At 47.0% G+C, this 23,159-nt stretch overlaps 1 protein-coding gene across 2 annotated transcripts in view; it reads right to left on the reverse strand.

Annotated features, from left to right (window-relative positions):
• The window catches only part of SLC35D4 (solute carrier family 35 member D4), a 189,272-nt gene extending 167,056 nt beyond the window's left edge, over window positions 1–22,216 (reverse strand). The window contains exons 1-3 of one of the 2 annotated variants that reach the window (XR_013217015.1): window positions 21,857–22,063; window positions 19,369–19,415; window positions 12,519–12,596 (exon numbers count right to left, since the gene is read on the reverse strand). Coding sequence is in view for 1 of the 2 variants with exons in the window: in XM_077270357.1 (XP_077126472.1) it covers window positions 12,519–12,596; window positions 19,369–19,415; window positions 21,857–21,928 (197 nt within the window). In the remaining variant the exon portion in view is untranslated. Of the gene's footprint in view, window positions 1–12,518; window positions 12,597–19,368; window positions 19,416–21,856 lie in introns of both variants that reach the window. The other variant, XM_077270357.1, reaches the window with a different exon arrangement.
• Window positions 22,217–23,159: the final 943 nt, after the last annotated feature.

The raw sequence follows: 23,159 nt of genomic DNA on the forward strand, positions 1-23,159 counted from the left end.
GGGAATTAATGAAAGTGAAATGGACAAAAAAAGCATTAAGCTACTTACGGGTAGCGGCATTTCTCGGAGGCCCATGACAGCACGACGAGAGAGGGGATCCGCCCATTAGGAACAGGAAACCTACAGATACAAAAGGGCGGCACCTCTCCCCTGCATCAGTTGTATTTCAGAGCCTTGAGAGGACTACCGCGGTTAGTAGCATACAAAAATATACATTATATACAGTTTATATACAAAATTTTAACCCATATATTGGAACTGGGCATATATACGTGAGATATATACATTATAGGAGGTGCAACCCCCACGTGAAATAGGGAGGGAACTAAGGGTGCTGTCATGGGCCTCCGAGAAATGCCGCTACCCGTAAGTAGCTTAATGCTTTACTCGGACTCCCATGACAGCACGACGAGAGATTTACAGAGATGTAACACTACCTTAGGGAGGGACTATAGCTTGCAGCACCCTTAACCCGAAGGTGAGATCAGAGGAGGCCCCTAAATCCAACCTATAGTGTTTAAAGAAGGTGGACGGGGATGACCATGTGGCCGCCTTACATATCTGGTCAATTGATACTCCAGATTTTTCCGCCCAGGATGTAGCCATGGCTCTGGTGGAATGCGCCCTCAGATTCTGCGGAGTCGGACCCCCACTTGCAGTATAAGCCAAAGAGATAGCCTCCCTAATCCACTTCGCTAGTGTGTACTTTGATACCCTGAGTCCCTTTCTAGGATTTTGGAAAGATAAAAATAATGCATTATCCTTCTTCCATGTATTGGTAACAGAGATGTATTCTAACAGGCATCTCCTAACGTCTAACGTATGGAGTAGCTCCTCTTTAGGGTTGGAGGGATTGGGAAGGAAAGATGGTAAAACTATCTCCTGTGACCTGTGAAACCGTGATGACACTTTTGGTAAATACCAAAATCCACAATGAAGGCCAGATGCAACGTTTCGACCACAGAGGTCTTTTTCAATCTGTGGTCGAAACGTTGCATCTGGCAAATAAAGGAAACGTTTTTTAAGACTTCACCTGGATTGGATGCTGTCCTTCATTGTGGATTTTGGTATGTACATTTTCCATGTGGTCCAGTGGAACTAGGACTTGCATCTACAGGTCTGTTGTGCTGTCAGCCATTCTTTATTGATATTTACTTTTGGTAAATAGGCTGGGTCCGGTCTGAGGACTACCCTATCTGGCAGAAACTCTGTGTAAGGGGAAATTCTGGAGAGAGCTTGTATGTCCCCTACCCTACGGGCAGATGTTATCGCTACCAGAAATGCTGTTTTAAGGGATAAGGCCTTAATTGAAGCTGATTGTAATGGTTCAAACGGCTCTCTAGTCAATGCTGACAGGACTAAATTAAGATCCCAAGGCATAGATCTATCCTTATGTATGGGTCTAGCCCTACTAGAAGCTTTAATGAACCTTGAGATCCAATAATTATTGGCGATGTTACAGGAAAACAAGGCCCCTAGGGCCGAGACTTGTACCTTTAGGGTACTAGTGAATAGATCTAGCTCTAAGCCCCTTTGCAGGAATTCTAAGATCTGTTTTATAGGTATTCCCTCTTCTAAATTAAAGTCAGAAGAGGCCAGGAATTTCCGCCAGGTTCTAGCGTAGATTGTTGTTGTAATCTGCTTTCTACTTTTCATAAGGGTTTCAATCAAATTTGGGGAGAACCCTTTGTTTTTCAGTAATACCCTCTCAAACTCCATGCCGTTAAATGGAGACTCTTTACTTGAGGATGGCTGATCGGACCCTGGTGGAGCAAATCTGGAATGTCCAGAAGCACCCAGGGGTCCTCCACTGACATGATCCTGAGCCAGGTGAACCAGGCCCTTCTGGGCCAGAATGGGGCAATCAATATAACTCTTGCCCGATCTTCTCTTATCTTCCTGATTACCAGAGGTATCAGGCCCAGCGGGGGGAACGCATAAGCCAACCGAAAGTCCCAGTTGATCAGAAAGGCCTCTACCGCCAGAGGATTCTCCCTGGGATTTAGGGAACAGAATTTTATTGTCTTTCGGTTGTCCCTGGTGGCAAATAAATCCACCTCTGGATGTCCCCATTTTTGGACAATCTGGTTGAACACGAGACCGTTTAGAGACCATTCCCCTTGTCTCAGGGTGTTGCGACTTAGAAAGTCCGCTTTCACATTTTCTTTTCCTCTTATGTGCAGTGCGGTTAAAGATAGAAAATGGTTCTCCGCTGTCTGGAATAAACGGTCCGCCACTCTCATCAGAGATTCGGAATGAGTTCCACCCTGGTGATTTATGTATGCGACCGCCACCTGGTTGTCCGAGAGGATCTTGACGTGGTGACCCTGCAGATATATGAGGAATTTTTTAACTGAAAGTTCAATTGCCATTAACTCTCTGTGGTTAGAGGAGGCTGATGTTAAGGGGTCCCATAGACCCTGAACTATCATGTCATCCATGTGTGCTCCCCAACCTGAAGGGCTAGCGTCTGTTGTTACAATACCTGTCACCCGTGTTACCCAGGGAACTCCCGCCGATAAATTGTCACCGTTTAGCCACCATCTAAGAGAAGTAAGGGCTTCTGGACCCAAAGTAATCTGACTCTGCAAAGACCCCTGTAAAACTCTATCATTAACCAGTACCTCGGATTGTAAAGGTCTGGTGTGAAATTGGGCCCAACGGACAGCGGGAATGCATGAGGTTAGAGATCCTAACAGTGACATAGCCTGTCTAAGGGTCATGGATGGTTTATCAATTGCTTTAGACACTTGTTGTTGGATGTGTAACAACTTGTCAGGCGGAAGACCACACTGTTGGGTTTCTGAATTTAACAACAGCCCTAAGAATCTCTGTATCATTTGGGGCTGTAATCGGGATTTTTCATAATTTATGATCCACCCCAGATGCTCAAGTTTGGTTGTGGTTGTTTCTAGTTGTGAGAGGCAATGGTCTGCTGAACTTCCCACTATAAGGAAGTCATCCAAATAGGGGACAATCAGGATGTCAGATTCTCACAAGTGCGCCATGACTTCGGCCACTAACTTTGTAAATACCCTAGGAGCCGCTGATAAGCCAAAGGGAAGAGCTCTGAACTGGAAGTGACGAATCTGTCCCCCCATTGTCACAGCTACTCTCAGGAATCTCTGGAAGTCTTCATGTATTGGAACATGATAGTATGCGTCCTTTAAATCCACAACTACCATGAAGCAGTGTTTAAACAACATTTTTATTGCTGTACTGACTGTTTCCATTTTAAATGATTCATTGACCAGGAACTCATTAAGGCTTTTGAGATTTATGATCGTTCTAAACGATCCGTCTGGCTTCTTGATCAGAAAAAGAGGAGAGTAAAATCCCCTCCCTCTTTCTGATCCTGGGATTTCGATCAAAACTTTCTTGGAGCATAAGTTCATGACCTCTGCTTCCAGGGCTGCTTGTTCAAGGGGGGATGAACGTAAAGGGGTTAACTTAAATTTATCCCGAGGCCAGTGACTAAAGTCAAGTTTTAGACCTTTTGCTATAATGCCTCGGACCCATTTACTGTTCGTAATGTCAAACCATGCTGAAGAGAATGTTGACAGTCTACCCCCCACGGGGATTGCTAGTCATTGGTCCGGCTTTTTCTGTTCTTTTGAGGAACGGCGAAACATATAGCCCGTACCTCTTCCGCATCTATCCTCCCATCTAAAACTCTCTCTAGAGGGTGAGGACCCGCGTTTCTTTCCGCGACCAAATCTCCTTCTATTGAAGGGCCGACGGTAGGATGCTGAAGACGGATTAGGAAATTTCTTCTTGTCATCCCCCACTTTCTCCAGCAACTCATCCAGAGTTGGACCAAAGAGATATTCTCCCTTACACGGGATTGCGCAGAGTTTAGCTCTGGATTGTATGCCGCCTGACCAGCACTTCAACCATAAGGCTCTACGAGCCGCGTTGGAGAGCCCTGCCGCTCTAGCCGCCATCCTGACTGAGTCCACCAAAGCGTCTGATAGAAAGGCCGCAGCATTTTGAATTGTTGGTAAAGCCTTCAGAATAGTATCTCTGGAAGCGCCGTCCTTGAGCTGGGACTCTAACTGATCCAGCCAGACCATTAAAGACCTGGCTGTACATGTCGCGGCAACCGCTGGTCTGAGAGATCCTGCCGCTGTCTCCCAGGTACCTTTAAGGAAAATGTCCGCTTTTCTATCAAGGGGGTCCTTGAGGGTCCCCATATCCTCAAATGGCAACGAGGCTCTCTTGGATGCTTTTGCCACCGCCGCATCCAACTTAGGGGCTTTGTCCCATGTCTCTACAACCGGATCATCAAAGGGGTACCTGCGTTTTAATGCTGGCGGTAAGGAACCCTTCTTTTCCGGCTTCTTTCATTCCCGGAGGATCAAGTCTTGAATCTTTTCTTCACTGGAAAAGATCTATGTTTTTTACGATCCAATCCGCTGAACATCATCTCTTGCTTTGAGGGCTGCAGCTTGGGTTCTTCTATGCCCATTGTGCCCCTAACTGACTTGACCACTTTGTCAATCTTATCCAGGGGCAGACAAAATCGTCCAGACTCCTCATCTGATGAAGAGGAGGAAGGACTAGAGTGATAGGCACCCTCTTCTCTTTCTTCCTCCGAAGAATTAGAGTCCAGGGGGGTTCTATGTTTTGAACCTCCCGTTTGGGATAGGGACCGTAGGGATTCCCTTACTTCCAAACGGATCATCTCCTTCAGGTTTGCCGCACTCACAGACTCTTCCGCTACCTGGGGGGGGGGACAATATAGGTGATAACTACTATCTGACCTAATGTCACTTCCACCCCACCACACCTGTAGACCTCACCGTCTGTTGTATACAGGGGGCACATAATTTCTTAGGACTAGAGTCTGGTAAGGGGACTCCACAGAGGGCACACTCCTTATGTTTTGACTTGTCACTCTTCTTTCCCTAGAATGATAAAGTACAAGGGGCCCGCGTCACAGAGTGAACTTTCACGTAGATCACTTACCCGTGCGCCAAAGTAAAGTACCGGAATGCGAGGGGGTTCTTTCCTAGTCGAAGCTCTTGATCCCTGCCCGGATGAGCTTTTACGACTGGACTGGTCGCTTCTGTCCTTCTCCTTGGGCTTCTGACGCACATCATCAAGCAGCTGCTGCTGCTCACCACCACTCTCCATGATGAACTGCGACCAAAAGCAGGGTTCCAAAGTCGTCACCTGCTTAAATCCCCCTTGGATCCGGTCAGCAGATAGGCCAGCGCCATTCCCATTGGCCCAGGATACAGCAGGGAGGATAGGATTCTTGTGGGAGAAACCGGTAATCAGGATACATGGGCGCCGCCATTTTGGATTGACTGCGCATGCGCAGACATCCGGCGACCCGGAAGCGGCTACTAACTCCGCCCCCCCACGTCACCGCACCCGGAAACGCTCCAGCACACGCTGAGAGCGGTGCAGGACGCCGGGGACAGATCGCAGCGCTCCGGGTGTTCACCCACATAATCCTGACGCCGGCACCCCGCAAGCACGCCGCACCGCCAATGGCATATACTTACCGGCGCTGACGCTGATGGAGGCGAGAAATCCCCTGGACTCTGCTCCCTGCTGCGAACGCCACCGACGTGCAGTCCAGCAAGGACCACCGTGGCGTCTCCAGGGATCTCCGCACCGGCCGAGGTAGGAGACCCCTCGCTACCGGATTCGGCCGGCCGGCCTGGGCTCCATAAGATTCATCTGTAGGCACCCATCCCTTTAGGAACAGGAAACCAACTGATGATGCAGGGGAGAGGTGCCGCCCTTTTGTATCTGTAGGTTTCCTGTTCCTAATGGGCGGATCCCCTCTCTCGTCGTGCTGTCATGGGAGTCCGAGTAAAATTAAAATCTACATTATTTCAACTAAAAACGCTGCTTTATCCTCAAATTTATCATTTTCAAAAGCTGAAATTTGAGAAAAATGCACTGGAAACTTGGCATCTCTACTGAATGCCACAATACCCCGTATCTGGTTAACATCAAACACTGGAATGTGAAAATTAAAAATTACTTATATCTCCACTAAAATTCTTCGTTTTCACAAGGGAAGCAGAAGAAAATGGACCGACACTTTGTAAACCAATTTCCCTCGAGCACACGATACCTCAGTAGCAGAGCTACCGGAGGGGGAGCGGTTATGTTATGCGGTAGAACAAAGACATGATCTCTTTGCACTATCGATCTACGTTCTGTAGACCACCTGTCACTTTAAGCCTGAGGTCTACAGAATTGCTGGGTGATGCCGTGGTAGAGACGCATGCACAGGACAGAGTCCGAGTGCGGCAACGTCACCCGGCTGTGTTGGGACTCTGACGTCCTCGGCGTGTACCAGTGAGATGACATCATGACATCAATGCAGGTGGAAACGGCAGGATCCTGGTTTGGTGAGCATTAGTGATCAGCGAGCGTTCTCTAATAAGGGGTTATCTGAGCACACTCGTGTCCTAATCGAGTATTTTCGGAATGATCGAAAAATATGCTTGAGTCACCGTGGCAGCATGTTTCGCGGCTGATAAGACAGTTGCAACACATGCAGGGTGCTGAGACTGTCGAACAGCCGTTGAAACATGTAGCTTGCGGCAACTTAAGCAGATTTTTCGATCACGCTGAAAATACACGATTAGGACATGAGCATGCTCAGATTATACGACCACGCTCGCTCATCACTAGTGAGCATTTTTTATTTTGATTTAAACTTGGTGTGACTTTGGAGCATCATAAAATATGGGGGCTCCTTATACAGCAGGAAGGGTTGTTCCTCATACTGTAGAGGCATCAAAGTGAAGGTGCTATTATACAGTTTGTGGCCTACTATGGAAGACCTACTGTGTCGGAGGTAACGTGGGGACTACTGTGGAGGTCAATATATGGGGTTTTGGGGGAGCAGTGGGCCCACCATACTGTGTATAGGGGTGCTGTACACTAGAAACTCAGTGGACATTACTAAATGTTAAATGGGCATTATTTTTATAGGGGCACTTATTACGTTCTAGGGGCAAAATGTGGACACTTTTCTAGGGCACTTGCACAGGGCATTAATATTTTCTATGGTGCATTTATACCATCTAGAGGGCACAATAAAGTCATTTTACTTTATAAAGAGGCACAGTGGTGAGCATTATTATGTGGGGCATCAAGCCCTGTTTTTGTGCCAAACAACAGGGACAATAATAGGGACAGTGCAGGTTGAGAATAGATGAGGACAGTGCTAGAAATATGAGAAGTCAAATGTGTCTTTGTTGTAAGAAACTAAATATGTCCTGAAAAACAATAATACAATCCCGAAAAAGAGAATTATGTAATGTACATTAAAAGATCAGGAAGTGTAGGCAGAGTACAAAAACAATAAAATACTATACATAAAATACAAAGAGAGAGAAAAAGAAAAGCCCATAAAATGATTCCAGGACTAAGATATGACAGATGTCTCATAAGGATATTAAAACATGGCTACTAATAATGACAATATTCTATAGTTGTGAAAGTGAATACTATAGACATTAGAAAAAGTAGGATGCTGGAAAAAAAATAACAAATTAGGTGACTATTTTGAACACCCAATAAAAAGTTTATACCTTTACTGTTTAAACAAACAAACAAAAAAAACAAACAAAAAAAAAAAAAAAAACACAAGACAAACATTAAAGAGAGAATATATGCAGAGTTACTATGTCATTCAGGAGACCTAAATGAATAAATCAGATCTTAGAGGATATAATATCAATAGAGCGGCCTACTATAATACTGTATCAAAAGTGAGGGGAAAAAAAACTACCATGGATAACTGAATATACCACAGTAAAAGGCTCAGTACAGAATAGAAAAGGCAGTACAATCAAAAGACCTAGTGGCCACAAATAGTTAATAAGGCAAAAAGCCATATCAAAGTGTACCTGTCAACTGGATTTTGATACCTGGAGTGAAGAAATCCGTCTTGTGGTTCTTGTGTAATCAGTGTTAGAAGATTTCAGTTACTGAGATGCCGTGCTCCGGGCGGGACTGTAGGCAGAGTTTTATCTTCCTGTTCTAATCCAGAGAAACCAAGGAAAGACCTTCCCACAGGCCGCCCCAAAACACAAACATGATGAGGAAAACCATGTGAAAACATGCACCTGAAGGGATAAAGAATACTGACAGAGTAAGGCTACGTTCACATTTGCGTTGTGCGCTGCAGCGTCGGCGCCGCAGCGCACAACGCAAACAAAAACGCGGCAAAACGCACGCTAAAACGCTGCGTTTTGTGCCGCATGCGTCGTTTTTGGCCGAAAGTTGGACGCAAAAAAAATGCAACTTGATGCGTTTCTTGCGTCCAACGCTTGCGGCCATGCGGTGCAAAACGCAGCACAACGCATGTCCATGCGCCCCCATGTTAAATATAGGGGCGCATGACGCATGCGGCGCCGCCCGACGCTGCGGCGCTGACCGCAAATGTGAACGTAGCCTAACAGGCACATAAAGATAAAAAAAGTAAATAAGAGACCTGAATGACACCAATGTGTAACCCCAACATGCGTTTCGCAGTTAGGGGTGTGTGTGTGTGTGTGTGTGTGTGTGTGTGTGTGTGTGTGTGTGTGTGTGTGTGTGTGTGTGTGTGTGTGTGTGTGTAAGAATCAAACAAATATAATGGTGTGCACTCAGCCTATGACGAGGTGCTGGGAGCGGAACAGAATATACAGTTTTATGCGATCTTTTTACAACGTTTTGTCTCAACCTGAGCCTTTATCACGTGATCGCTTCTAATAGTATCCCCAGTACTTTGGTAGGGTAAGGTTTTACTGAAAAAACCTACGCTAATGGGATGTAAATATCCACCTGAAGCAGCCAAAGATAATTTATCTGTAGTGTCCTTTGTGGTAAGCGGCGCTCCCGCGCCCTGCTGTGTTCGCCACAAAAAGATCGCATAAAACTGTATATTCTGTTCCGCTCCCAGATTGTGTATACAATAAATTTCCATTACAATTTATGCTACCTCAGAGTGTGCGGTGAATCTTAAATCTTGCTCTTGTGTGTGTGTGGTCGGTCAAGAGGTAGGGCGGAAGCAGTGTCCTTCTATGGTAAAACTTACGAATGGTCGCCATAACGATTAAGAAGCAACACGCACGCAGGCCGAGCCGGAGACCGGATGTGCAGATTTCGGCGTTCGACATCACATGTCCACACCCCCACCTGGCGCATCAAGATGGAGGCTCAGAACAAGAATATATCTTTAGCCATTATGACATCCTCACAACCATTCAATGTATTTTTTTGCAGCATCCTTCCTTTTCTAATGTCTAGTATACACTTTCACAACTGTGGTGCAATATTATAAGTAGCCATGTTTTGACATCCTTATGAGACACCTACTTCATAGCTTTGCGTCATATTGTAGTCCTGGAACCCTTACATGGGTGGTTCTTGTCTATTTCTCTCCATTTTTATTGTATCAAACTAAAGCATTCATATATTTCGAGTTACCCAGACTCCCTGATCATTATTGTATGGAACATGTGTCTATGCTGTAATCTGCAGACGACTCCTAGCTGGAAGCTGTCATGTCGGTCTGAGCCCGATGGAAAAGACGGAAAAGTGAACGAGTCCATCAGAAAGAACGATGGCTGTAAGTCATTATCTGTAACTGTGCTATAATCTCCTATATGTTCTGCAGGACTGGTATCTATCACCATATGGTCACCATATAGCAGTAATATCAGTGCTGGTCTTTGTATAGAGATTTATTTTCAATAACAGAGGGGTCATCTGCTGAGCCTCTCCTATACCACAATTGGGATGCACCACCAGAATTGTAATAATGGTTACCGGGTAAGGGCCCATTCAGAAGTTTCGCACCTGGAAATGAACCTTCGGCGCTACCTCAAATGTAGTTGGAAACTATAGTTTGGGCACAAGAAGAGACATTTGACTTTTGGGGCAAAATTTTAGCCGGAATAGCAGCTTGTGGACACCATGTCGCATCTGAAGAGGTCCTGTCGTGAGGTAACAGAAGACACCCCAACAAATAACTCCATTTTGGAAACTACACCCTTCAAAAAAATTCATCTAGGAATAAGTAGTAAAATTTTTCAGATAAGATGTATTACAAAATTGCTTATTTTCATGTGTACCACTGATGTATGGAAGGTAAGACGGTTACTCTTAAAGGGAATCTGTAGCCAGGTTTTTGCTATGTAATCTGAGAACACCATGATGTAGGGGCAGAGACCCCGATTCCAGGTTGTGTGTCACTTACTGGGCCTGTGTTTTGCTGCTTTACTATGATCACTCTTATCAGCAGGAGATTATTGCTACAGGACAACTGGCCTCGTGCCTCCTAGTCCAACCATGCCCCCAGTACCAATTAAGAGTTTAATGTCCCTATACATTGTACACAGGAGGCGGTGCTGTGGACGGAGTTATACACAGCTCAACAGCTGAGCTCTGCTAGATCTGCAGCCAAGGAAACTGTGACTCTACCATAACTAAGTGATAAATCGTTGGAATAAAGGTCTCTATCCCTACATCATGCTACTTTCCTTACAAAGCAAAAACCTGATGACAGATTCCCTTTAAATATTTATAATTTGTAAACTGATTTATTTTCCCAATTTAAGTTTACTGAGCTCTACATACAAAATAATGGTCTACCCCTTTAACTATTGTATAATTCAAATAAGTGTAAGTTCACATTGCTTTGCAGTATCTGTTGGCAACATGTGTCTGCTAAGTGGCTAAATTTATTTTAGTGTAATACATACATTCTCAGTGCTAGTGGAATTAAAAGGAAAAGGGATGTTCTACCCAGACCTAGTGCTAGGGCTGAAGTCATGTCCGGTACCTGTGGGGAAGACTGTAACCTGCTGTGCTTTATCCTACATGCTTCACTGTAATGCCTGTAAACTGCTCAGTAAACATTTGACCGTTATAAAGCATTTGGTGACCCCTGGATTGTGTGCTGCGGTTCTGGGTGATGGAAATCTGGAGTCAGCGCAGGCCTATGGCCCACAAAGTATGATGGATCCCAGACATAACAGCACACCGGGACACGATGTTCCTGTAGGGTGCCAGAGCGTGCAGACGCAGCAGCTCGTCCACGACTACCCGCTCTGGCACCTTACACATACACCGAACATATCCACAAGATACCAATTACAGATATAAAAGATTTTCCTTCTGTCATCCAAGTGGGTCCTTTAATTAAAAAAATATATACTCATTTTCTAAATATAGGCATCCTAAAATACAAAAGCATACACCACTTGATGTAACTTACAATGTTATAAAAACGCACATCACCCATGGGATGCTATTCGCTGATCACTACCATTCCCGACAACGTCCTGCCATAAGGAATGCATAAACAATAAAGAAGACTACGGCTACTTCATTTATTGGCGTCATGTGCCACAATCATTTTTAGGAAAACACAAGGCCCCCACCGATACAAGAGAATTAAAGATATGAACCCCATGTTGCACTTCACTGCTCATCTCTTTTGCCACCTAAACCTGCGTCACCAAGGAATATGTACTAGGTCACAAAAGGCCTTGATGAGAAAGAAGACACTACAACTACCTTTCTCTTAGGGTACCGTCACACAGTGAAATTTCCATCGCTGCGACGGCACGATTCGTGACGTCGCAGCGTCGTATGAATATCGCTCCAGCGTCGTAGACTGCGGTCACACTTTGCAATCACGGCGCTGGAGCGATGCCGAAGTCCCCGGGTAACCAGGGTAAACATCGGGTTACTAAGCGCAGGGCCGCGCTTAGTAACCCGATGTTTACCCTGGTTACCAGCGTTAACGTAAAAAAAACAAACAGTACATACTCACATTCCGGTGTCTGTCCCCGGCGTTCTGCTTCTCACCACGGTGTAAGCGCCATAGCCGGAAAGCAGAGCGGTGACGTCAGACGTCACCGCTGTGCCCGCTTTCCGGCCGGCAGGCGCTAACAGTGCAGAGAAGCTGAGATGCCGGAGGACAGACACCGGAATGTGAGTATGTACTGTTTGTTTTTTTACGTTTACGCTGGTAACCAGGGTAAACATCGGGTTACTAAGCGCGGCCCTGCGCTTAGTTACCCGATGTTTACCCTGGTTACAAGCGAACACATCGCTGGATCGCTGTCACACACAACGATCCAGCGATGTCAGCGGGTGATCAAGCGACGAAAGAAAGTTCCAAACGATCTGCTACGACGTACGATTCTCAGCAGGGTCCCTGATCGCTGCTGCGTGTCAGACACTGCGATATCGTATGGATATCGCTAGAACGTCACGAATCGTACCGTCGTAGCGATGGAAATTTCACTGTGTGACGGTACCCTTATTTACTAAGATTTATTTCTTGTAGCAACAGTACAGTTTATCATTCACATCAGTTTATTCAAAACAAAATTAAAAATACACTCTTGACAAAGTATAGTGTGGTACTTTATCATCATAGGTTTTTCTGATTACTCTACAAATCCCTTATGCACATAATAATCTAAGCCAAACGTAAGTAAAGGCTGTGGTCAGCATAATGTACACAGAGAAATAGGGCGGATTACCTGGAACTGCAACTGATCTCCACCCAGCCCAGCTTCCAACATATGTGAAGAAGGATGCCACCCACTAACGTCTGCCACCTACAGAAAAAAAACGTATATAAAAAAGAGCCATGCCAAGAGAGTCATTAAGCATCATTTTAACTGGCCTATTGAAGTGAATCCGTCACTAGATTTCACACTACAAACTATATTATATATTATGTGTCCACCACATTATATGCATTTAACTGGGACTAGTGCTGCCATCTAAGGCCATTGGGACATGTGCAATAGTGGGTTGGGGCTCCATTATTCAGGCATTATAGTTATTTCTTTTGGGGCATCCAGTCTGTTATCCTCTTAGGCCTATGTTCTTATTGTGTATATTCACAGGCACATGTGCACCATGTCTCTACCCAGGCTCACTATCTGTGGTATGGCACTCCATGCTATTTGATTTATGGTCTGGATATTAGAGTCCTGTTGCTTCTGTCTTTGTATTTCTGCGGTCACCGGGTCGTGGGTGGTCTCACCACCTGATTTGTATCTCTTGTAATTACTCCTATATGAGATTTGCTATATGTGATTACTATTTTAGATTTAATAAAATTTGTTATATTGGGAACTGCTCCTTCTGGTTTCTTCTTATCGGTATATATATGAGTGTGAAGGCATTATCCCCTCTGGTGTCTCACTACATTTATATATGAGGTGGTCTCTTTTAGTATATATTCACACTACAAACTGTATACAGTGAAGCAGCACTCGCACAAAGATTTTATTTATCATAAATCTGTGTATGTCCATGTACTGTAGAGTGATAATATATCAACATACTGCGCCTTCTCCAGGATCCAGCGTCGTTCTGCTCCTCTTCTCACTACAGACAATCCAGCACTATATGTGCCATGTGTGAGCCGGAAGCCTCGATAATACAAGTCTGTAAAGCCTCATTCTGATGAGCCATAGACATATTGTAAAAGCGACTTCCAAGTCACACAGGACGTAGTGTGACAAGGAAAGTCGGTGACGTCACTGAGAAGTGGAGCAAAACAGCGCTGCATCCCGAAGAAGGCAGCAATAGCAGAGTGCTTCTTAAACAAATAGACCTCTTATAAAATGATCACCAGGTCTAAGTTCAGCCAAACGGTGAGAGAGCTCATGAGTCCAAGAAGATTCAATCTCCAGCAATGCAGCCTGACTGACTTCAGCTTGTACTGAGCAGGGAAAGATCTCAGCAGGAGGGGGTACACTGAGGACCTGGCAATTAAGATAGGGGTGTAAAGATGTAGGTAAATGGACTGTCTGTTCAAACTAAGTGCCACATCACAGTGCAAAAAAGGTGAGGCCAATTCTATACACGTTCCCACCTGTTTGTTTTCCTTCCATCTCCACCCCCCCCACCTCTCTGATTGACAGCTTTGACTTCATAGACTAAGAGAAGGGCGGTGATCGATGGAAACCAAGCAGGTGGAAGGTGTATATGAATGATCGGCCACGCCATGATGCACCGAGCACCTCTACTTGGTTTGAACAGTCAGTCTGTGCTGACAGTCCCTTTAAACTATTAGAATGGCTGTACAATAGTGATGAGCGAGCGCGCTCACATAAGGTGTTATTCGAGTATGCTCAAGTGCTAATAGTACTAGAGCATGCCGAAGATGATCTATGTTCCAGTCGCCGTGGCTGCATGTCTCGCGGCTGTTTGACAGCTACAAACATGCTGGGATTGCCTGTTTCTAAGGCAAACCCTGCATGTGTTGCGTCTGTCAAACAGCCGCGAGACATGCAGCCACGGCGACTGGAACATAGTATTCGAACACGTCGAAGATACCCACTTAGCACTAGAGCATGTTCCGATAACATCTTATGCTCGCCCATCACTAACGTACAACCATCCCTACCACCAGCAGATACTCTCAATTAAAAGGCTTAAGGTACCTTCACACGAAGCGACGCTGCAGCGATAGCGACAACGATGCCAATCGCTGCAGCGTCGCTGTTTGATCGCTGGAGAGCTGTCACACAGACCGCTCTCCAGCGACCAACGATGCCGAGGTCCCCGGGTAACCAGGGTAAACATCGGGTTGCTAAGCGCAGGGCCGCGCTTAGTAACCCGATGTTTACCCTGGTTACCAGCGTAAAAGTAAAAAAAACAAACAGCACATACTTACATGCGTCCCCCAGCGTCTGCTGCCTGACACTGACTGAGCTCCGGCCCTAACAGCACAGCGGTGACGTCACCCTTCTGCTTTCACTTTCACTTTAGGGCCGGCGCTCAGTCAGTGTCAGGAAGCAGACGCTGGGGGACGCATGTAAGTATGTGCTGTTTGTTTTTTTTACTTTTACGCTGGTAACCAGGGTAAACATCGGGTTACTAAGCGCGGCCCTGCGCTTGGTAACCCGATGTTTACCCTGGTTACCAGTGTAAAACATCGCTGGTATCGTTGCTTTTGCTTTCAAACACAACGATACACAGCGATCGGACGACCAAATAAAGTTCTGGACTTTATTCAGCGACCAGCGACATCACAGCAGGATCCTGATCGCTGCTGCATGTCAAACGAAACGATATCTCTAGCCAGGACGCTGCAACGTCACGGATCGCTAGCGATGTCGTTTCGTGTGAAGGTACCTTTATACCCAGGAAAACAAGTTATCCCTTATCTACAGGACAGCTAGGACTCCCAATTATCACAAGCTCATGGCCTTGTACCCTTGGTTTGAGTAGAGCAGGGGTGCGCCTGCACGATCTCGGTTACATTCATTGTCCATGGCAGTGCCAAAAATAGCAGACTCCGAGCATGCGCACCTCCACTTCATTCAAGAAGAATTCTGATCTTGGGGTTCCAGCGATCAGCAAGTTATACCCTATCCATGGATATGGGAAAAAGGGTTATTCCCCAAAAACCAAGTTAAGTTCTATGCTCATTCATATCAACAACAACATTTCAAGTTGCACACACCAATCTACAAATGTATGTAAGGTTTCAGCTAAGCACCCACCACTGGTTTCACATTAGAGGAGTTAATCCAATTAGGATGAGGTCCAAGCCTAAAGGTACCTTCACACGAAGCGACGCTGCAGCGATAGCGACAACGATGCCGATCGCTGCAGCGTCGCTGTTTGATCGCTGGGGAGCTGTCACACAGACCGCTCTCCAGCGACCAACGATGCCGAGGTCCCCGGGTAACCAGGGTAAACATCGGGTTGCTAAGCGCAGGGCCGCGCTTAGTAACCCGATGTTTACCCTGGTTACCAGCGTAAAAGTAAAAAAAACAAACAGTACATACTCACATGCGCGTCCCCCAGCGTCTGCTTCCTGACACTGACTGAGCTCCGGCCCTAACAGCAGAGCGGTGACGTCACCGCTGTGCTTTCACTTTCACTTTAGGGCCGGAGCTCAGTCAGTGTCAGGAAGCAGACGTTGGGGGACGCGCAGGTGAGTATGTACTGTTTGTTTTTTTTACTTTTACGCTGGTAACCAGGGTAAACATCGGGTTACTAAGCGCGGCCCTGCGCTTAGCAACCCGATGTTTACCCTGGTTACCAGTGTAAAATATCGCTGGTATCGTTGCTTTTGCTTTCAAACACAACGATACACGGCGATCGGACGACCAAATAAAGTTCTGGACTTTATTCAGCGACCAGCGACACCACAGCAGGATCCTGATCGCTGCTGCGTGTCAAACGAAACGATATCGCTAGCCAGGACGCTGCAACGTCACGGATCGCTAGCGATATCGTTTCGTGTGAAGGTACCTTAACCTGCAGGGACGCTGCACAGATGACACTCCGCATGCCCATTAGTTGCAGCGTTTCAGGAACCTCCTTTCTCAAACATTACAGCCGATGCAGAGGCCGAGTGTCACCTGCAGAGCATCTCTATGGCTTGGGAATAATCCTATAGGACATGTATTTGGATTAACTGCGCTCTGATGAAAACCTTACATGCATTGAGGACTGGCCTGTACAATAGCCATAAATAAGAAGGGAAGTTAAATGAAACTACCGAAGTTACATTGTAATGCTGATAAGAGGTCATATGGGGTAAAAGAGTGGACATTCTTCTCTCGATCTGACCCATTAGACAGCCATTCTATCATGGATGATCAGCATATGTACAGCATCATAATCAAGCCTAGGGTGTGAAAATGTATAAAGATGGCATAGTGAAACCTGGTGACCGGTAAGCTGTGACCCACAAAGGTGCCCTGTGAGGTATGAGCCACCAACCAATATTAACCATGAACACATCTAGGGTAATCTACACGTTACATGGCCTGAAGTCACTAGGACAATAAAAGTACACTGGGCAAAAAAAAATGCAGCGACCTCCACCCATTCCAAGTAAGGTAGCGCTATAGAGTGATAGGTTAGTAACCTGAAGGATTCAATACATAAGATGCAGAAAATAACTACTTAAACAACATATATTTAGCCAGTGTCTGATTCAGGCAGCATGAACCCGCTTAGGCTGGGTTGACATTGCGTTATAGGCGTCCGTTAGACGGACTACGTTATAGGCGGTATAACACGGTGTAACGCAGGCCGTTAACACCGCCATTAAGTCCTATGCCAGACGCATCCCTAGCGCACGCCCACAATGGGCGTGCGCTAGCGACGTGCCGTCATTGAGTGACGGACCCTGGGACACGGGCTGCAGCGTTTTCGGGTCCGTCACTGCTAGCGCAGATAGAGCTAGCAGATGCTCTATCTGCGCTAGCACAATGACATATCGGCACTTGCGTTAACAGCTGCCCGTTAACGCATGTGTTGAACGGGCTGCAATTAACGCAATGTGAACCTAGCCTTACAGAAAAGCAACTGGTAAAAGTGGAGTCCATACTGGAATGTTACATTTAATGCAAAAGACACAAAACAATCTAATATCATAACCAATAACATAACTCTCAGGTACAATGCTAAAGGGGTGATTTGATCCTGCGCTACAAGCCTTCAGTCACTTGTGAATCCTCGCATCACACTGCACACTGTGAGGATGCGCCGGGAGCAGCAGTTATGTGACCACAAATATCCAATAAGCATACTCCTGGCCACATTCCGACTAGATGTGTCCAGCATTGCTCACTGCAAGAGCATTGAGTGAAGCTGTAAACAGTCTAGTTGGAGTGTGGCCGATAGTATGCAAAATGCATACTTGTGGTCACATGACCACCCGGCGCTGGTGACTCCTCACAATACGCAGTGCGATATGAGGATTCACAAGTCTGTAATAACAGAGACTGAACACTTGTAGTGAACCCCCTTTAAGAATAAGACTTTCAGCAATACTTACAGGTGCTTCTCACAAAGCTAGAATATCATCAAAAAGTTAATTTAATTCAGTTCAATACAAAAAGTGAATCTCATTATATATAGAGTAATTAGAGAGTGATCAATTTCAAGTGTTTATTCTGTTAATGTTGATGATTGTGGCTTACAGCCAATGTAAACCCAAGTCACTATCTCAGTAAATTAGAATACTTTATAACACCAGCTTGGAAAATGATTTTAAATTCAGAAATGTTGTCCTACTGAAATGTATGTTCAGTAAATGCACTCAGTACTTGGTCGGGGCTCCTTTTGCATCAGTTACTGCATCAATGTGGCGCAGCATGGGGGCGATCAGCCTGTGGCACTGCTGAGGTGTTATGGAAGCCCAGGTTGCTTTGATAGCAGCCTTCAGCTCGTCTGCATTGTTGGGTCTGGTGTCTCTCATCTTCCTCTTGTCAATACCCCATAGATTCTCTATAGGTCAGGTGAGTTTGGTGGCCAATCAAGCCCAGTGATACTGTTTATAAACCAGGTATTGGTACTTCTGGCAGTGTGGACAGGTGCCAAGTCCTGCTGGAGAATTAAATTTCCATCTCCAAAAAGCTTGTTGGCAGTGGGAAGCATGAAGTGCTCTAAAATTTAATAGTAGACGGCTGCACTGACTTTGGTATTGAAAAAACACAGTGGACCTACACCAGCAGATGACATGGCTCCCCAAACCATCACTGATTGTGGAAACTTCACACTAGACCTCCAGCAGCTTGGATTGTGGCCTCTCCACTCTTCCTCCAGACTCTGGGACCTTGATTTCCAAATGAAACACAAAATTTATTTTCATCTGAAAACAACACCTTGGACCACTGAGCAACAGTCCAGTTCTTTTTCTCCTTGTCCCAGGCAAGACGCTTCTGGCGTTGTCTATTAGTCATGAGGGGCTTGACACAAGGAATGTGACACTTGTAGCCCATGTCCTGTATACCTCTGTATGTGGTGGCTCTTGAAGCAATCATTCCAGCAGCAGTCCACTCCTTGTGAATCTCCCCCAAATTTCTGAATAGTCTATTTTTAACAATCCTTTCAAGGCTGTGGTTATCCCGGTTGCTTGTGCACCTTTTTCTACCACACTTTCCTTCCACTCAACTTTACATTAATATGCTTGGATGCAGCACTCTGTGAACAGCCAGCTTCTTTAGCAATGACCTTTTGTGGCTTACCCCCCTTGTGGAGTGTGTCAATGACTGCCTTCTGGACATCTGTCAAAGTCAGCAGTCTTACCCATTATTGTGGAGCCTACTGAAACAGACTACGGGACCTCTTTAAAAGCTTAGGAAGCCTTTGTAGGTGTCTCTTTTGTCAATTATTCTAATTTACTGAGATAATTACTTTTGGGTTTTCATTGGCTGTAAGACATAATCATCAACATTAATAGAAATAAACATGTGAAATAGATCACTCTGTTTGTAATGACCCTATATATTGAGTTTCACTTTTTGTATTGAGGAACTGAAATAAATAAACTTTTTGATGATTTTCTAATTTTGTGAGAAGCAGCTGTATTACAAGTGGATGTTTCATGCACATATACATACTTACCCTTGAAAAAGGGTAGGATAGGTGAATTTCAGAATAGACAGAACATACTGGAAAACAAAGACCAGGTTAATTTGACAGACAGCAATGTTAACACGCAAAATCTAATAAGATACTAAAAAGCAAAAGACACAAACATATAAAATATAGAGAAATAGTCCTGACAGTAGATATTGTAAAAGTTAGGCCGGAGTCACACTATCTTATAACACGGCCGAATGCGATCCGATAAAACATCACATAGCACTGGGCCTAGTGTTGTTCTATGGAACAGATCACATCTATGATGACTGACCCATGCCGATTCGGGATGAGAGAACAATGGCGGCATGCTGTGATTGGCAGCGAGACTCGGCTCACTCACACCCATACAAGTCTATGGGTACAAGTGAAACATCACACTGCACTCGGATATCACCTGAGTGCAGTGTGATTCACACCGACACTGTCAGCAGAGGAGATGGAGAAAGTACTTTCTCAGTCAGCTGAGCATCCAGTCACGTGCTCGGAGCACAGTAGCTGACACTTGGCTCATGCTCGCAGCAGAGCACATTGGATGCTTTACGTTCGTGTGATCCCGGCCTTACAAAGAAAAACCTACAGAAATAAGACAGATCACAGCTGCGCTTCTCATTTTCTGTAATCTAAAAGAAGAGCAATATAAAAACCAATATCAGTGCCTTAGGTGAATGACCATAAAAGGTTTCTTGCATGTCGGTCACTGTCATTTTACCGTAATAAGACAACAGCGGCTCCACTGCAGATCTGAACACAGCCTTAAAGGAGTTATCCCTTATAAGAAAATGTCTTAATATAAACTATAGTAGTTCAAGGAGGAGGAAAAAAAACCCAAAACTCAGAATATTTACCCAGCTCAGGTCCAGCACCGGCCTATCACAGCTGCAGCAGTCTCCGTTTGCAGCGATAAGGTCATCATCAGTGATAGCGCTGCAGCCACACTGAGAGCTCAGGTGCTATTGGATGTCTACCCGGCAGAGTCACTGAGCTCAGCTAATGTCTGCAGCCGAACAGCGCTGCAGCCAAACAGCAGAGACCTGGTATCTGCAGGGAACTGGTGCTTTTCTAGGGGAGAGTAATTAACACTAATTTTTTCCCCTTCTATAAACTACTGTAGTTTATAGCCAAGTTTCCAGAAATAAGACAGGCTACTTCACCAAGGGATTTAATTTACGATTAACAGATGTATATGGCAGATAGCACATAAGAGTGTAACCCCAGCCCCACAGATTGCTGCGCAGGCGCTCATAAGCAGCAGGAGGCTCTGCAGGCGTACCGGACAGGCACCAGCCCCACAAATCGCTGCGCAGGCGTACGTAAGCAGCAGGAGGCTCTGCAGGTGTACGGGACAGGCACCAGCCCCACAGATCGCTGCGCAGGCGCTCGTAAGTAGCAGAAGCTCTGCAGGTGTACGGGACAGGCACCAGCCCCACAGATCGCTGCACAGGCGTACGTAAGCAGCAGGAGGCTCTGCAGGTGTACGGGACAGGCACCAGCCCCACAGATCGCTGCGCAGGCGCTCGTAAGTAGCAGAAGCTCTGCAGGTGTACGGGACAGGCACCAGCCCCACAGATCGCTGCACAGGCGTACGTAAGCAGCAGGAGGCTCTGCAGGTGTACGGGACAGGCACCAGCCCCACAGATCGCTGCGCAGGCGCTCGTAAGTAGCAGAAGCTCTGCAGGTGTACGGGACAGGCACCAGCCCCACAGATCGCTGCACAGGCGTACGTAAGCAGCAGGAGGCTCTGCAGGCGTACCGGACAGGCACCAGCCCCACAGATTGCTGCGCAGGCGTACGTAAGCAGCAGGAGGCTCTGCAGGCGTACCGGACAGGCACCAGCCCCACAGATTGCTGCGCAGGCGTACGTAAGCAGCAGGAGGCTCTGCAGGCGTACCGGACAGGCACCAGCCCCACAGATTGCTGCGCAGGCGTACGTAAGCAGCAGGAGGCTCTGCAGGTGTACCGGACAGGCACCAGCCCCACAGATTGCTGCGCAGGCGTACGTAAGCAGCAGGAGGCTCTGCAGGTGTACCGGACAGGCACCAGCCCCACAGATCGCTGCACAGGCGTACGTAAGCAGCAGGAGGCTCTGCAGGCGTACCGGACAGGCACCAGCCCCACAGATTGCTGCGCAGGCGTACGTAAGCAGCAGGAGGCTCTGCAGGCGTACCGGACAGGCACCAGCCCCACAGATTGCTGCGCAGGCGCTCGTAAGCAGCAGGAGGCTCTGCAGGCGTACCGGACAGGCACCAGCCCCACAGATTGCTGCGCAGGCGTACGTAAGCAGCAGGAGGCTCTGCAGGCGTACGGGACAGGCACCAGCCCCACAGATCGCTGAGCAGGCGTACGCATGTGGCAGGGGGCCGTACAGGGGGCTGCGCACACAGATGTGCCTGGGGGGCTGCACATGTTGCTGCCTCCTCCATGTCTGACAGTCACACACCGGAGCCGCTGACAGGAGGGAGCTCCTTACCTTGTTAGTGAGGTAAAACGCCAGGTAGAAGGCGCAGTAGGTGAGCCCCACAGCAGGACCCCTAGAATACATCTGTCACCGCATTACAGGTCAGTGGTGAGGCAGGCAGCGCCCGGACATCAGCCCACATCTATCTCCTGCACCGGCACAGGAAGCGCTCAGCTGCAGGCTGCCATGACACCTCCACGTTTACAAGAGCTGCACCAATCAGCGCACGGGCAAAAGAGTAGAGCGCAGAGCAGGAGAGAGAAGTGCACGGACAGGCAAGCTCCCCCTACTGGCGACCAGCCTGAACGGCAATCACCAGAGGCGCACAGAAGGCACGGGTTTCTTTTGATGGCCACATTCATCATCCATTCCACATCATTCCTGCTCTCCCTCCACATCATTCCTGCTCTCCCTCCACATCACTCCTGCTCTCCCTCCACATCATTCCTGCTCTCCCTCCTCATCATTCCTGCGCTTCCTCCACATCATTCCTGCGCACCCTCCACATCATTCCTGTTCTCCCTCCTCATCATTCCTACTCTCCCTCCACATTATTCCTGCTCTCCCTCCTCATCATTCCTGCTCTCCCTCCACATCATTCCTGCTTTCCCTCCACATCATTCCTGCTTTCCCTCCACATCATTCCTGCTCTCCCTCCTCATCATTCCTACTCTCCCTCCTCATCATTCCTACTCTCCCTCCACATTATTCCTGCTCTCCCTCCTCATCATTCCTGCTCTCCCTCCACATCATTCCTACTCTCCCTCCACATTATTCCTGCTCTCCCTCCTCATCATTCCTGCTCTCCCTCCACATCATTCCTGCTGTCCCTCCACATCATTCCTGCTCTCCCTCCACATCATTCCTGCTCTCCCTCCACATCATTCCTGCTGTCCCTCCACATCATTCCTGCTCTCCCTCCACATCATTCCTGCTCTCCCTCCACATCATTCCTGCTGTCCCTCCACATCATTCCTGCTCTCCCTCCACATCATTCCTGCTCTCCCTCCACATCATTCCTGCTCTCCCTCCACATCATTCCTGCTCTCCCTCCACATCATTCCTGCTCTCCCTCCACATCATTCCTGCTCTCCCTCCACATCATTCCTGCTCTCCCTCCACATCATTCCTGCTCTCCCTCCACATCATTCCTGCTCTCCCTCCACATCATTCCTGCGCTTCCTCCACATCATCCTGCGCACCCTCCACATCATTCCTGTTCTCCCTCCTCATTCCTGCTCTCCCTCCACATTATTCCTGCTCTCCCTCCTCATCATTCCTGCTCTCCCTCCACATCATTCCTGCTTCCCCTCCA

The sequence above is a fragment of the Ranitomeya variabilis genome, chromosome 6, assembly GCF_051348905.1.
Source record: "Ranitomeya variabilis isolate aRanVar5 chromosome 6, aRanVar5.hap1, whole genome shotgun sequence".
Lineage (NCBI taxonomy): Eukaryota > Metazoa > Chordata > Amphibia > Anura > Dendrobatidae > Ranitomeya > Ranitomeya variabilis.